Genomic DNA, 16,525 nt, shown 5'->3' with positions numbered 1-16,525 from the left:
GAGCGGTTGCTGAAATAATTTGCTAAATTAGAACCATGTCTAAGACCTGGTCCCTGCCCACATCTCATAATTACATGATCCTGTTTCTTTTCCATAAGATAAGCGGTGTGAAAAAGTGCCTCAAAACCTGCTGCAGTTCTACATATGCAAGACCCTACCTTGCCTGTATTTTATCTTTTTCCCCCTCCACATGCTTTGCATATTTCCTAGGCACTCAGTCAGTGCAGCTGTCTGTATTCAGTATGCTTTTTAGAATCCTAATTACGGAGAGTCTTAACCTGCCTCTCAGACTGAGAGCTGTAAACCCAGCACATAGCATCATGGGGCTACAAAGCACTATATATTGCTAGATACAGAGAATCTATACCTATACCCATACCAAAACAGCTGTTAGACTTTTTTTAAAAAAAAAAATAAAATAAACAAACAAAAAAAAAAAACTGTGCCCATCTTATGCATATATGTCTATATCCAGTCTATATCCATATGTATGTGTACACAGCCCCCCCCCCCCCCCCCCCTTGAGGTCTCATCACCAGTTTATATTTCCTAACCTGTATTACAAACTGTCACAGAGTCATGAGTTAATACATGGACTAGAACAGCATGCTAAAGAGACCAGCATGCTAAAGAGACCAAACTGCTAGTAACTGTAGACCTATTTAAACCATGGGGAAGTAGTCTCACTCATACCACTAACACTAAGCGTGCTCACAAGATCATCAGCTCACTAAGCAGAGCACCATATGTAAAGCTGAGGCCTTGGCCTACCCATGTAACACTCACCCTTGTGCTTTCCTAGTCTGTGTTCAAATTTTTCATACAATTTCTTCAGGCACATTGCCTATCAGCTGATTATGCATATCTTTAGCTCAACATCTGGCTACATTTAACAATCTTTAATCTAGCTCTTGCCATTTATTCCCACTTCAAGTCCTCTATAGAGATAACAAGAGTTAAGAACTTCATTTGGAAGTTGAATTAAATGCTGCCTAACAGTTGTGGCATTTTACAGCAAGAGCTGGGAGGGGTCAGACCCAGGTCAGCTGACCCAAAGTGGCCAAAGGGGTATTCCATACCATCTGATGTCATGCTGAACAATATATAGGGGTGGCTAGCTGGGGTGGGGGGGGCAGCTGCTCAGGGATAGACTGGGCATTGGTCAGCGGGTGGTGAGCAATTGCATTGTGCATCACTTGTTTCGTACACATCAGTAGTAGTAGTACTACTATTATTTTCCTGTCTTAATAAACTGTTTTTATCTCAACTCACCGGCTTCACTTTCCTGTTTCTCTCCCTCATCCCAGAGAGGGAGGGGGGAGGGTGAGCAAACGGCTGTGTGGTGTTTAGCTGCCAGCTGGGTTAAACAACAAGTACACAGTCTCATGTCCAAATCACCCGTGTCAGAAGACCAAGCTGGCTTCAGGCTCCCAAATTCAGGAAGGGCATTATAGTTAAGAGTCCTAAATGGACACATCTGTACAGAATTAGGATTTAAGGCATATTTGTCCCCATCTCCTCTTAACAATAAGCAATGCCAAGAGACATACACATGTTTTTGTCTCTTTGTCCACTGTATGGCAGAAGACTAAAGTCCCTAACATGGGACTGGAACAGTGTTCAGTCAGACCCTGCAACACAAAATTTCCAGTGTGCATCTAACTACAAATCACTACGCTAATGAAAAAAAGAGATGCAACCTGAAATTTCAACAGACATTATAGAACATCGTAATTAATAGATTGCGATCAATGGGTTAACGATGACCAGTGTATCAATTTCTTAACAACCAATGCTTGCAAGTCAGGAGGCACTATTTATGCTGGGCACACCTGCACTTATATTAACTAGGGATTGCTTTCAGGCTACGCAGTACACTAGATACCTGGCTTACCTCTAATAAAAAAGTAATGAAGCATGCAAACTCAGCAAGATTATGTCCCATTTTGTTTCTGTTTCAAAAACCTTCAAGAAGAAATACACTATTTAACTTTCATTAAAGTAGTTGGAGGCAACGCTCTGCAATGTAGAATGCTGGTGAAGTGAGCCTTGATCTTTGGACTTCTAGGAGACTGGATTCCTGTATTTAAATCTATCTTCAAAGGCATGTAAGAAAAAGCAGTAGTAGTTCATCTAACATAAAGAAAACTAACTGGCAGCCAGTTTATGACATTTCAGAGAATTAAAGGAATCCCAGATTTCAGCATGTATTTACACAACACAAACTTTATGTACACACAGACTTCAGTTACATAAACTGCAGGAGGATGCTTTATACTAGTCAAAGCTATGTGTGCATAAGTATTAGAAAACTTCTGTGAGATGAAGGGCAATACAATTACCAAATCCAATCTCCCACATAGGACAGATTTTCAGATCTTGCTACTTGAATTTTTTTTTTTTTTGAGTTAGGGCACCTCTTGCTAATAAAGTTATCTTGAGTTCATGACTTTTAATGCCTACTAAAATCCCAAGGCTGAATCATTTGTTTGCTCTCAAGAAACTGTCTTATTTGCATTATGAGTTTACCAAACTTCTAACCACTGAATGTCATACATTTCTCTTAGAGGTTGATATATCATATTAGCAAGTTTCTGTTCCTATCTAATTAATTTAGGCTGATCAAATTAACGTGTAAGATAACCTAAAGCAGGGCTGTTCGATCAGGTCCGATGAAACCTTGAATTGAATTCATAGCCCAATAAGAACACAGAAGCCAAACTAGTATCAGCTGAAGTACAAAACTCACTTGCAACACAGAGCATACTATATCTCTACTCTTTAACAGCAGAGAGATACTGTTCAGTCCTGTACCAATGTGTTTTTCACCATACTGCACATTCACAGTTAATGGCTACTGAAAAAGGAAATTCTTACTTCTATTACCCTCAGCTCTCACAAGAGAGTGGCAAACCAAAATACTTAATCATGTAGAACACACTGCCTTCCCATTCCCTCCTTCAGGTAGAATGTAATGAAGGACATGACATAAGAACCTCGAAGACCCGATTAAGTTGGTTGAGACTTCAGTCTTCACAAAAAAGTAAATACTTGAACACCACTTTCTACATTTTCCACAATGGGTCTTTATCAGTAGTGTTGATGCTGCTGTTATTAAAGGTTCCTTATTTGCTTTCTTATACTACATTGCTTCCATTAGAGATAACATTATTTGTCAGCAGTTTTGGAAACTGTGCAGAAGATGGAACAATGCTGAAATTTCAACTCAGCTAGGAACTGATGCTGACAAGGTTACAATAGAGTCCCGGAAACCAGTATACAGATCGTATGTTCATGGCAGGGAACAGAGACAGAATTCTTCTTTTCTCCCTCACCCACTGAAATCTCTCAAATGACAGCAGCTTATGGATGAGGATGGTGCATGCAGCCATGCTAAACACTAAAATAATCCCTCCCCACAGACTTCCCTCTACAAGTCTTACCAACATAGACCACTGTGTTAGGTTCTAGCCAGATAATGATCAAGCATCCCCAGCTGCTCAAACATACTCTTATAACAACAGTTTCTGCATTAACACTCAAATTAATTTTGCTAATTAAAAATGACTGCCTTTGCTTAAAAAGGCTTATTCAGTTTTTCATTAATCCCTAAGCAGGTCAGGTAAAAAATAAAAATTACTCCACATGAGGACACCATCAAATATGGGCTACCACTGATATCTCCTTCCTTATCAACAAAAGCTGCTGCACACATTCATGAAGTCTACTTAAATGAAGTATCAGTGAACATACCCTGGACATAGCAACAAGCTATAGAAACCATAAATCTTTATTCCCTGAATTAGCTCAGTGGTCACAGAGAATCACTGAAGATTCATCACGTGAGTCATTTTCTCATATATTACTTTTTCCCTCTTAGACATTTAAGATAAGACATCTTTCAGTTGTGGTAATAGTATATGAATGCAAGTTATACAGAACTATATCTGTGCTGTGTTGTATTTCCTGATTTTTGGACTGGCATGTTGTTCAGACTGAAGCAGGAGTTAAGCAAAGTTTGGAAGAAATACAGCTAGATGAACCTGAATCAAATCTACAAGACTCTAGAGCAACAACAGCTTCTTTCACAGGTTGAAGAATTACAAGCCAACAATTCCATACCAAAGCATACGCTGAACTTGAACCGTGCCAATGGGCTAAGCAAGAAGAGAAAAATGCTCTCCAAAAGAAGTTGTAAGTATTTTTGTCTGGAGAGAAGAAACTAATAATCTCTGCTTTAGCTTTGGAACTGCTTTGGGCCACAGCAAGAGTCAGAAACTGCTTTTGCAACTTAGTGGGCTTAATGCTGACTGCTAAAGGACACTTACTTCTAGCCATTTCCCAAGAGTGGACAGCTTTTAGCAGCTGAAAGAACAGAGATTCTCAAGACAGCATGCTGAAGAGGCAGAAAACTTCTATTTACAATTGAGGATTCCTTCAGTAGAAAGCCTACAGGATGGAATGCAAGTAGCCTAATAAAATCAAGAGAACAGGAGATGCATGTAGGAAAAGATAGCTGGCTGACATGATGCACTTAATTGGGTTTCAAAACCATCTTTTCCAGAGAAGGGCGTAAGGTCTTTTCCTTAAAAACGGTATCACTGGTCCATTTTAGGAATAGATAGATCTAAATGTTTTCCCTTCAGCATGAGCAGAAGGCATTAAAATGACTTTCCCAGCATTTCTGCAACACTGCACAGCAATCTACTTGAGTAGTCGACCTGCCTTTCTCTCAAAACTGGTAATCAGTGATGTTGGACTCAAAGTTCTTAATTAACGAGGTCTATCCTTTTGCTCCTCTAAAAGAGAAGTATTTTTCCATGCCAAACTTGCTTACCCAAAGACCTCACAGGAACTACTGCTGCTTCCATTTTCAGCACCTATCAAAAGCACAGAAAGTCAGAGGGAAAGAGCACTGTTACATGCAAATCAGGAATTCCCTTCAAATCCCACATTCTTCACAGTTCATCCAAACCACAACTCCAAACAGACCTGAAGGCAAAATATAGCAGCCTATAAAATATCAGCAAGCTTGGCAAAAAAATCAGTAGCTTGATCATGATATCTAGAAACCAACTTTAATACAGAACTCCAAACACTTAGAAGCTTTTTGATCCTGATTTTTAATGCACTAGGTGTAACAACATATTAAAAAAAAAAAAGTATTAACAGTAACATCTGTAGTCAGTTGCCAGACAAGTCAGGGCTGGATCAAAATTCTTAGCTTGCCTTATGGATTAGATGAATGCAAGGCTGCAGTGAAATCAGAAAATTCAGTGCATGTCTTCTTTCATTAACACAAAACACAAACACACCTGGGCTGCCACCTTTAATCCCTTAATAAAAAGAAAAGCAGAATAAATGCACCTGGAGAGCAGGCACCCAGACTGACTATTTTCAGCTCTGCTCCAGGACTTGCACGGTATTTTACGGCATTTATCCATGCTGCCAGAAGTAATTGCTGAACATGTTGAGAAACCATCATGCACTGTGTCAGTGAGACTAGACAAGCAGCAGTAGTATTTGCCTAAGAGATTTACTGCTATGCTAACACTGGACCCCAAAGACAGGTCACATGCAAGTGGAAACATATCAGGAAACAGGTCTTGAAAACAGAGACCAAAGGGAAAGAACATGGATCTAGGTAAACATAACACCCTAAAATAAAGGCCTGTGACTGAATGCATGAAGTGGTGCCATGTTTTAAGGTGTAGGAAAAATATCATTAAGAGTTTCACAAAATAATTGCCTCTCCCATCAGAACTCCAGTTCCATAATTGAAAGCAATGCACTTAGAAATAAACAGAAAGCACAGCATTGCTCAGAATCAAGGCGATACTTTCAGGCCAGTGAAATTCATCTTAGATCACTCCTGTCTATTCAAGTTAACACTACTTCTTTTTGAAGCGTTGAAACAAACAAACAAACAAAAACTAATAGCAGCTGGAAAAAAATCAGCATCTGTACAAATAACGTGCCAACTCTTCATGGTGGATGAAGGAGAATGGAGGGATAGTCCTAACAAAAGCAAAATGAAAACCCATTGCAGGGATGCTGTTTTTATAAATTTCTTTTTAAGGAGAATTCAAGTTACTGGAATATTCGTATTATCCACCATCAGCCCTGACCCTCTCAATCCAAGCCAAAAGTGAGGGAGACAGAGACAGTTGTTAAGCTCTGCAGTTTGTGGGTGAGACACTAGAGAGAGTCCCAGAGGGACCATTTCTTTTGGTAGTGTATGAAGTTTTTCACATGTTGGTGCTCATTCTGGACTGGCTGTTAGCTGGAGTAAGCTCCCCTTGGCTACCTTCTCTTGGAGGAGACTGCAACAACAAAAAAAAATCCTAGTTAGTGATGTGTAAATATCCTGCAGAGTGCTTCCAAAGAGACCAAACAAACCACAGGTGAAGCAAAGCAGGATAAAAGCAGAAGAAGAGGATACCCCCAGCTCATAAATAATGATGAATTTGAAAAAGCTTTGTGTTTACAATTTCTACAGTTAAAGTTCACAAGAACTGTTCCTATACAAGTCAAACCAGAAGTTTTAAACCACTCTTTGTTTACCAAGTACAAAGTACTGCTGGATGCAGAAGCTGAATGGTATCTGAGACTTAGTTATCACAAAGATGAATATGCTACAGAATTTAACACATTTTGTGGCAGATGGCCTATCCTCCCTATGGGCATTCTTTTGGATCCTTGAAGGAATACTCCAAACAGTTCACGCATTTCTTATTTCCTCTGCTAAAAGTTACTTCAAGTTTCTTTGTTTTGGTAAGATAAAAGATCTTTGTCAAGAATTAGAATGAATTAGTCAGCATCAACTTGAGCATTTTGCATTGTACAAGAAATTCAGTGTACTGTATAGAAACTCTTGTTCCTTCTGTATTTTGTATTTGATATCATAAGAATTTGTCCATTTGTGATGACATCACAAATCCATTCTTCTCCAGAATCTTCAAATCATCAACTTACATAGTTGGGGGGGGGGGGGGGGGGGAAATCATACTGCTGCCTTTAAGTCCACGTTTAATAAGCCCATACCTTGACATGTATCTGGTTGCGCAGGACTGCAGCTCGCAGGATCATAGCTTTGGCACGTCGCTGAAACTCTTTGCCCATTAGTAAAGACTTCTCAAAAGTTGTGCTGCGCTGGTCAACATCTCGAGCATAAAGAATCTGTAGCCAGCACAGAAAACTCTAAGCAGGAGCTATGACACGGTTTCACAGCAAGAAGCCCCTTCTGCCCAAGGGAACAAAGCTGGGGTACTGTAGAATCTGGGTTTTAAACCTTACTACAGCTATTCCATCCATGATCTGTGGCTCAGACACACTCACCTTACTGTGAGAGTCTATTCTGGCATTGATCAGTCCCTCCAGGATCAGCTGAGTAAGTTCATCTTCCAGAGCAGCCACCGTGGTATTAAAAGCAGTAGCCATCTTGTGCATATCTGCTGACACATAGGGGCTGAAGTACTGGGAACAAGAAAATACTCAGTTTACAAGGGTCCTCCCCCATCCTCTGAAACACCATGGGAAAAGCAACTACAAAGAGATTGCCTATCTCACTGTTCATCTACCTCTCAATTACCTGAATAAGGGCACGATTTCGAATTTGAGTATAAAGTGTCCTGACATGAGGTGCAAGGTACATATCCAGCAGCAGGTTGTCCTGTTCAAAAAAAAAAATACATCAGAAGCTGAGACAGCTTGGAAAAATATGTAAATATATAAAATATATTATTTCCATGTTCTTTAAAATATATATGCATATACTTAAGCCTTAAGAATATTAATATCCACTACTGCAAGACAACACTATAAAACAAGAATGAATAAAACTCACAATATATTTTATATATATACACACACACACACACACACACACAAGATTTCTCCTCACTCTCTGCTCCTAAACTAGTCCTAATTTTGATCATGTCAAGAGGTAGAAGACACCACAGAAGAAGTGAACAGGGAACACTCAGCTACTCTTAATAGTCACCGCTTCTCACAAAAGGCTAGGTGAAGGAAACTCTAAGGGTTTGTTTCTGCATTGCTCCCCTGTAACTCACCTTCATCTCATCCAGCATCTTCAGGCATGAAGCATATTTAGATTCATAAAACTTGAAGATGATGTCACGAACCTGTGGCTCCAGCTCCAAAAACAATTTGAAGGAACTACAGATAAACATGGCAGTGATCAGACCTTGAAACCCACCACTTAAACACCCCACAACCTCATCATTCCAAACTGCAGGTTTACAAAAACCCAGTGTCATCTGGAAATTCCAATAATTTACTCCCTAACAGACCAGAGAGCCCATTTTCAGCAGGGCTGGGAGCCTAGAAGACAGAAAGATGCATCATAGCATCAGAGCTCTGGTAAAGGGAATCAAAAGACTTTCGGCAAACTAAGTAGTAGAAGTGTTTGCTCACATAAAGCAAGAAAAACATTGGAATAGGTGGGATTAGGTCAGAATCAAGATATATAACCAGAAAACATAAGCAACACCCATACACCCATGTGTGTACTGTACTCTGTGCTAGCCAGTTTTGGGATCCTTTTCAAAGCACAGCCTTCACTGGTATAGCATGCCATCCGTAACTACATGTGGGAGACTTTCAAGACACATTGTTTCTCAGTGCTCTCCCAATTCTCCATCTCAAATTTTTGAACACTGTGACCTTAACCTACGAATCAGACAATAAAAAGTCAGACTAATAACCTTTTTTCCATGTCACATTAAAATTAGCACTGCCATACCTGTAGCTGTCAGGAATTCGGTATTATAGTTATTTGTGCATCACAAATTGAATGACTCTTTTTTCCCCAAAGCCTGTAATTCTCTTAACCTTGCATCTGTCACAGTTAGACTACATTGTAAGTTATAATACAATTTAATAACTGTTAGTAATATGATTAACATACACTACAAGTCTTAACACAAAGTCAAATTCTCTTACAGCTGCCTTCTATAGAGCTCTATCATTCTGACTGAGTATCTGATATGGGTCACTGATAGAAATTGAAAGTAGGGTTACACAGATGTTAGATTTAACCTGGATTAGAAACTTCTGTTATACTACAAAAACTTCAGCTGTGATTAACCACTGTGTTTTGATAGTGAAATCTCACCTAATGCTAAAGCAAAACCAAGGCTAAGCGATTCTTTCTTTCCTGTATGAGAAAGCTACTACTCCTACCAGAATCCATTCTCAACCGAAGTGCCGTTTCCCAAATGATGTACAGTAACATACAAACTCCTCACAAGGCATCACTTACCTGCTGGAGATAACATTTCGTTGCAGTTCCTGACGGTCAAAGGTAGCAAGAGCACACAGACCACCATACACAGCCACATTGCTAGGAGATAACAGCTAGCAAAAGACAGAGAACACACTCTGAATGGGAATACTGTATTTGACTAATGAAATGGCAGAAAGCTGGAATTAAGTATTCTACTCCAGACATTTCCCTCACCGAGTAACAAGATTAGTCTTTGTCAATGCAATAGAACCACTCAGCATGCTCTCAGGTGTTCACCCAAAGTATGAGGAGTGACTGTCTGCTGCTAAGAGCAAAAGCCAATTACAACAGCCAGCCTTTTGACTTAGCTACACAGGTACACAAATCTCACAGCAAACAGGTATGTGATCTAAAGTAGATCATTTAGAGAACTCAAGAACAGAGATTTATTTTTGTAAAACATGATTCACAGTAACATCAAACCACACAGGACTGCTGTGAGGATAACTACAGCATCTGAGTTTTACAAACTAATACTTAAAAGAATTATGTCCCCTACAAGCCCTGCATACAGCTCCCTCTTGGTCCTCACCTCAGGGAAATCACAGTGATCAAATGATGCCAACAAGAAGCACTTTGCTGCCTGTTTGTACTTCCGAGCAGCTAATTCAGCCAAGCCTAGAAAACAGAAAAAGTGAGTCCTTTATGTTTATGACAGCACACAAATTAGAAGTTGTAAAACCCAGGGAGTAGAACAGGCCCCCACATGGTTGCTAGTGCCTTCACTATTGAAGTGAAGCATGACTCTTGGACAGTGTGGTCATCCTTTAAACTATATTGATGAGAGTTCTGTCTCATCAGCTTTATTCAATTTTGTATTTCTGGTGAGAAAATACTAAGTCTGTCAAATCCAAGAGGGGGAAAAAAATAATCAAGCACATTCTACTGTCAAAGAGCCCTATGGATACCTAAGAGGCAGAAAACCAGGTATGCAAAATACAAGAAGCTGAAGGATTCACTCACCTGCTGCACATTTCAGTTTGGTGAGAATTGCTTGTGTCTGGCTGTCTCTCTCTCCTCTTTGCTAAAGGATGAGAAGAAGCAGTAGTGAGCAAACAGTATGAAAATCATTTTGTTTAAAACTGTCCTTGGGATATTTCATCCTAATAATTAATTTGCAAATCTCAACAACAAAATAACATCACCTTATCTGTCTTGGGAATTATGGAAAGAACAGAGGATGGGAATTCTCTCAGTTTTACCATAAGTCAGATTTCTGACATGCAGATCATGGGAGACAGGCAACAATGAACCTCAAATTGAGTCAGAGAGTGGCTGAACTAGAGGAAGAATAGACTGATGAAGGGAGTCTTAGAGGAAGCAGTTCATAAAGGATGAAAGGAAGAAATTGTTATACAAATTTTAGAGACAGAAAACAAAAAGAAAATTCATGCATCTTTAAAAAAAACACAGGGCCTTACTTCTGCAATTTCTGGCGTAGACTCAGCCTTGCTTACATAGCTCAGAACATGAGACCAATTCTGGAGGTAGACACTAACCTGCAGAGAGCCATGAACAGTGTAGAGAGCCATGAATAAATGGTGTTACTTTAACAAACAATGTAATAGTAGACATAAGAGCTGTAACCAGAGCAAAGTACAGGTAGACTTCAGAGCAGATGTCAGAAAGACACCAAGTACCAATCCCTGCAGGCCTTCCTACCTTGATGACATTGAGACACATGTTGATAACATGTTTAGCGCTGGTGCAGTAATCACGGGCTCGTGAGTAACACTTGAGAGCGTTGCTGAGGTCCCCACAGTCAAGGTAATGATCACCTAAGTCATCATGGCCTCTCCTGGAGCACAGGAATTACAATACTAATGAACTGTATTCTCATAAAGTGCAGGGAAAAAAGGGGACAGAGTCAGTTTGTGCCAAACAAGTAACTTAGTACAATGACCTAAGGCACTGAATGCAGTTGACATCCCGTGTTAGGTGCCTGGAGGAGCAAAATGCTCTTCCTTGCTCCAACAGAGCCTTCTGCATCTCACCTGATACTCTCCTTGATGGAGTTCCCTTTGTAGTTTTTTAGATCTGTGTCGAGTTTCTCCAGTTTAAGAAGAGCTTTTTTGCGTGTAGCTTCAACCCAAGCTGTGTCAAGAGGAGGGGGTTCGATTCCACTATCAGGGACAGCATCAGGTGTATTCTGCAGTTCTCTGAAAGAGTTTGCTCTGGGTTATTATGCTGCAAGGTTTTCAAGACAGATGTCTGCTAAGTACCTGGCACTTTTTCCCTAAAAACAATACCACTACATACACCAAAAAAAAAAAAAGAGAAAACAGGTGGGGTGGGGAGAAAATGGTAAGATTTGCAGTGAAAATAGCAACATCAGCATCACAGGTGTTTTAAAAATTCTTCTCAAAATTATCCTAATGATCTTTTGCAGGCATTTTATTTATTAACAAGCAATTTATCGCCAATTTCAAAGAAACAAACTGTTCTATAAATCAACTGACAGCAAATTAGTAACAGTGCTGCAACAAATTATTAAATTTTAACAACGTATTTAAATATTCTAAAAAGTCACTGTAGCCAATCAGACATCTCTATATGGGACACAGTGTGTAGGCATCAGTGAATTCTCTCCCCAGCTATATCACAATGGCTTGATAGAAAAACTAGACTGTACAGATACCATTCAACTTCTTTTAAATGAGGTATCTACAATGGAGCACAAGTTAAATACTCCCAGAGAATAACATAAATCAAGATCAGATCAACATTTCTACTTGCACAGAATTCTCTTTCCAACATTTTAAAGAGAAAAACCAATTTGTTTTTTCTACCAACAGTCCCTGTCGCATATAAGAAATCTATGAACATACTATCAAAAACACATGATAAAGACTCCCAGATCAAAACAGATAAGAAATCAGCAAACATGCATAGCAAGAAAAATAGTACAAAGACAGGAATTGTGGATGGTTAAGTGAAGTATTAAAAGCTACCCTCCACAACCAACCTGTTGTTAGAACAAAAACATGGCAAACATTTAGATAAGGTTTTAATTTATAAACATGCGGGCATCTAGAAGCTTCAACTCCATAACTTACCTAAAGAAAGACAAGTAGGCTCGTTAATATCTGAAACAGTTGCAAGGACTAAACTCCTCTCAATGTCTACCTGTAGCCCTTTTAAAACACTAAGACTTCAGAATGAGATAAGAAGTCTTTTGTGTTTAACATTTTTAAAGAGGATTGGACCTTAGGCCTGAACACACACACACAGTTTTGCTGTCACATTCTATGGGTGAAAACAGCTTGCATAAGGAACATCCTGCTATTACACATGCAAAGTTCCCCACTGTAGGGCATCTGTCTTAATTCAGTCAAAATGCTCCCCAGGTTTCTTGTAATTTAGTACCTGGTGGCCTCAGACAACTTTCTGTGGATTTCTTCATACACATCAACATTAAAAGTTCTCTGGACAAATGACAGTGCCATCTTGAGAGCTTCCACCCGCAGCTGTGGGCAGTGATCAGCAATAAATTGCAGACGCTCAATTCGCATCAGACCACTGTAACTGGATGCATATTGCTCCAAATCCTGCAAATAGAACAGTCTTAGAAAGAAAGGATGGCAACACTAAATCAAGATACTACACTTTGACCTGCACAAGTGCACAAGTTTTCCTGCAGTCCTGATCCCTACATGGAGAGCAACATGGCCAAGACAAATAAAAAGGTAAGATTATTCTATTTCTCCTTTTTTCAAACATAAGTAAATTGTACTGCAGATTTCTGAGGAAATTACTGTTTTTTCCTGTAGCGTTGCTATCCATTAAGGGTACTCAAATAATCCACTCTAAGCATCACTTGTATCACTTGTTAATAATTTTGCCAAAATCTCATCATTTGAACTGAAGTTTCCTAAACCAGACACCCATTGCAGACATAGTTCTCCCTTGGAGAATAGTTTCCAAATGACAATTTGCTTATTTCTGAAAAGATTACATTTGAGAACTATTAGGATCTCATACTCTTGAGGAAGGATCTGAAAAACCCCAACTCCCTCAGCCTGTCCTCATAAAAGAGGTGCTCCAGCCCCTTGATCATCTTTGTGGCCCTCCTCTGGACTACCATGTCCTTCTTGTGCTGAGCCTTAGGCAGTCTTCAAAGGATCAAGACACAAGGAAATAATACTATCCAAATTACATACTTAAAGCACCTGACCTTAGCTCCTCAAAGAACAAGATTCAAAATAAAAATAAAAATAAAGTCTCTGTAAGTAGAGATGTACTAAGCTATTTCATAACGGAAACGGTGACAAACAGGCAACACATGACACACCACAGAATAGCAATTCCTCCTTCATCTCAGAAAATGAAGTAGAGGATAGCAAATGCAAGAAGTTACAAAAGAGGTTAGTGCTATTCTTATGCCACTGTTCTTATCTATTAATATCTAAGTAACAATTTCACAAGGGATAAAATGAGGAAGTTTTCAGAAACCTGAAAGGAAGAGGCTATGTAGTAGAAATGTAGTCCTCCTGCCCTCAACCAGCACATACCAGAGTGGGGTTTTCCACCACATAGTTGATATCAGGTGCATTTTGCTGATCTTCTTGTGGATCTACATCAATCTGCATGGGTTCCACTGCACCCTAGAATAGCAAAATGTGGTAAACATAGCTTATTACATTTGAGCAGGGAACAACTTCCTTGAGGAAGAGCAGGCATTAATACTCAGCTCATGAAACTCCCAAACAGTCAAAAAGTACCCATAAACTCATCAGACCCTTTCAAGGTTGGTTTAATGCTTAAAAGCAAAATTATGAAGAAAAAAGAAAAAAGATAACTTTAACTTATTCTAAAATATTGAGAAATGTAAAGAATAGAATGCAGGAAGGCATTTATACATTTTCTAAAAGACGCTTGGGAGAAAATGTATCTGCTCTGTGAAAATCTGTGATCACTTGAACAATACTACTACAGTTACCATTGTCTAACTGGTTAGGTTTATCTTCTTTTGCACAAGCAACAGAACTTTACTCTCCCCGTGTATTTTGCACTGCTTTGAACCATGTGAGGAATAGCAGTACGTGACCTCAGTACAAATACATGAGTACAACACCCATGCATGTTCCCATTTAAGACCATTTTACTGTGCATTCCTACAAACAAATGAAATGTGCATGCTATGTCATAACTCTTTCTTCCTCCAAGTCAAAAGAATGTTGAGCATTCCCTCTAGGTACTATTGATTTAAACTTGGGAAAACCAAGCCAAACATCTTCTTATAAAATGCTGAGTATGTGCTGATTTTACCATAAGCAACATCTGATTTGGCGAAAATTGCATGGGTGGATCTTAGGAGAAAAAAAAAAAAAAAAAAAAGAGAGCCAACAACCTTGCCCCACTACCAACACCAAATTATTTCTACGTTTTTATTAGTTTTGCTTCTTGTTAAGGAATTAAAAATATAGGATTGATTTGTGTGCGTACATGCACACTTGTAAGAATAGGGCAGCTCCAGATTTTCTAACTCAAAAAAATGATGTATCTGGCATTTACCCAGAGTTTACTTTTTCATAGACTGATGCATACCAAACTTGCACACATCCCAATGCTTTTACTCTCCCAAAATCTGAAGCAAGTACAAACAAAGTAAATAAAAGTTTGTTTCCTAGTTTGTGACTCTCTAAAGGAAGGAAAGAGAGGGAGGGTGCAAAGGAAAGTCTGACTGCTCAGATCAGCACTCAGGAAAACAGTGCATAAAGACATTTAAATTGCTGTGTATTGAGACCACTACTTTTTCCATTTACATCCACCTTATTTTGTTTCTTATACTGCAAATGCTAACAGTCAGTTTGCCCTCTTTTTTTTTTTTTTAACTGTATTTGTCTACCATAGTAAAGACCTAATCTGTACTTCATAAGAATCACTATTACAGAAACTAACAATAATTTCAACCAGTGAAACAAAATGGTTTGTGTCCTGCTATGCTGGTAGGCTGCACTCCTCTACATTTGTCTTAAAGTCCCAGACAAGGAAAAACACAAGTGAGCTGGAAGTCCCACTTGGATATGCAAACTCAGACACTTTCAATCTAACTCATTTTGGGAGGAAGCGACAAGGTTTACTTTAGAGCTACTCACAATTTACCGCCCCCCTCCCCCCCAAAAAAAGAAAAACAAAATCACTCCCCAAGAATTTCTGGGCCCACAAGAGTGCCCTATTGGAAGGTACCTCATAAGGCCTCATACAAAATGACAGTCTGCCACTCACGCTGAAGTCTCCTGCTGTAGTCGGGGGGAGGGGGTGTGCAGCACAGATCTGTCACTGATGAAAAAGCAGAGCTGTGTGCTGAGCCTCATCCTGTCCTGACTTCCCACACCCCCTCGCTCTGAGAGAGAACCTGATGGCTGCTGAGGGGAGGAAGGTCAGTCTGCCCGCGAAAGGATCACATTTGCGGTCACGCTAAGTCCACGGTAGCTCTACAGCGAGTCCCTTTAGGGCTCCCGCGGCTGCAGCCCTGTACTGCAGGCCCTCCGTTCCTCTCCCCCGGCGCCTTATTACGTGTCCCACTACCACCCCAGCCCCTACCTCCAGCACACGCAACGCGAGAAACAACCGAGGAGGCGGCGGGGGCTGCAGGACCCGGCCGGGCGCAATTCCTCGTACGCGGCGGCGGGAGCAGCGCAGCCGACCCCCGGCGGCAGGGACGAGCGAGCCCAGGGACGGCCAAGAGCGGCCCCCGCCTCCAGCGACGGAGCCGCAGGCGCAAGGCCGCGGCCGGACCGGGCCAGGCCGTCAGGCTCCGCGCAGGAGCGCCGCCGAGAGCGGCCGCGACAGCCCCAGCCCCATACCTGCAAGTTAAAGACCTGGACGGGCAGCGGCATCCTCCCCTCGCGGTCGCCACTTCCGGCTGACCTCCCCACCTCTACCTCCGTCTCGGCTTCCACTTCCGGGTCGCGCGGCGCCGCCAGACCGCATCCGACAGGTGAAGCCCTTAAAGGGACCGCGGCCCGCCTCGTCCCCCTCCCCACCGGCGCACGGGGCGCCGGCGCAGACGGGCGGGGGCCGCGCAGGAGCTGCCACGGCTCTCGCCCGACTCCTCTAACCGGCCCCGGCACGGGGCAGCTGCTCCAACGGGCAGCGCGGCCCGGGGAGCTCCCGCCGCTCCCCCCCAGGGGGCTCCCGCCGCCTCACGGGGCGCGGCAGGGGTCGGCGAGCGGTGGCCGGGGCTGGCCGCGGCCGCGTGCGGGAGGCGGCGGG

General features: G+C 41.2%; 1 protein-coding gene across 1 annotated transcript; it reads right to left on the bottom strand.

Annotated features, from left to right (window-relative positions):
* Positions 1 to 3,069: 3,069 nt before the first annotated feature.
* Positions 3,070 to 16,149, bottom strand: GPS1 (G protein pathway suppressor 1). Its single transcript, XM_035342278.1, has 14 exons — positions 16,117 to 16,149; positions 13,819 to 13,911; positions 12,674 to 12,855; positions 11,302 to 11,466; positions 10,970 to 11,105; positions 10,729 to 10,806; positions 10,271 to 10,331; positions 9,840 to 9,925; positions 9,284 to 9,378; positions 8,073 to 8,178; positions 7,592 to 7,672; positions 7,339 to 7,476; positions 7,045 to 7,179; positions 3,070 to 6,323 (listed from the first exon to the last, which is right to left on the bottom strand). Exons 1-14 carry the CDS (start codon positions 16,147 to 16,149, stop codon positions 6,249 to 6,251), a joined length of 1,464 nt encoding a protein of 487 aa, XP_035198169.1. The 3' UTR covers positions 3,070 to 6,248.
* Between the last annotated feature and the right edge of the window lie 376 nt (positions 16,150 to 16,525).

This window comes from Oxyura jamaicensis, chromosome 18, assembly GCF_011077185.1.
Source record: "Oxyura jamaicensis isolate SHBP4307 breed ruddy duck chromosome 18, BPBGC_Ojam_1.0, whole genome shotgun sequence".
In the NCBI taxonomy this organism is placed as follows: Eukaryota; Metazoa; Chordata; class Aves; order Anseriformes; family Anatidae; genus Oxyura; species Oxyura jamaicensis.
The sequence above is the reverse complement of the archived record's forward strand: the minus strand, read 5'-3'. Positions and strand labels throughout refer to the sequence as shown.

Bases quoted from the DNA above. Each gene is read 5' to 3' on its own strand.
- GPS1 (XM_035342278.1), bottom strand. From the start codon at position 16,149: ATGCCGCTGCCCGTCCAGGTCTTTAACTTGCAG. The intron at 8,179-9,283 runs GTAAGTGATGCC...GTTTATCTGTAG, and splicing joins CGAAATGTTATCTCCAGCAG to TTCCTTCAAATTGTTTTTGG. The intron at 7,477-7,591 runs GTAATTGAGAGG...TCTTGTTCCCAG, and splicing joins GAAATCGTGCCCTTATTCAG to TACTTCAGCCCCTATGTGTC.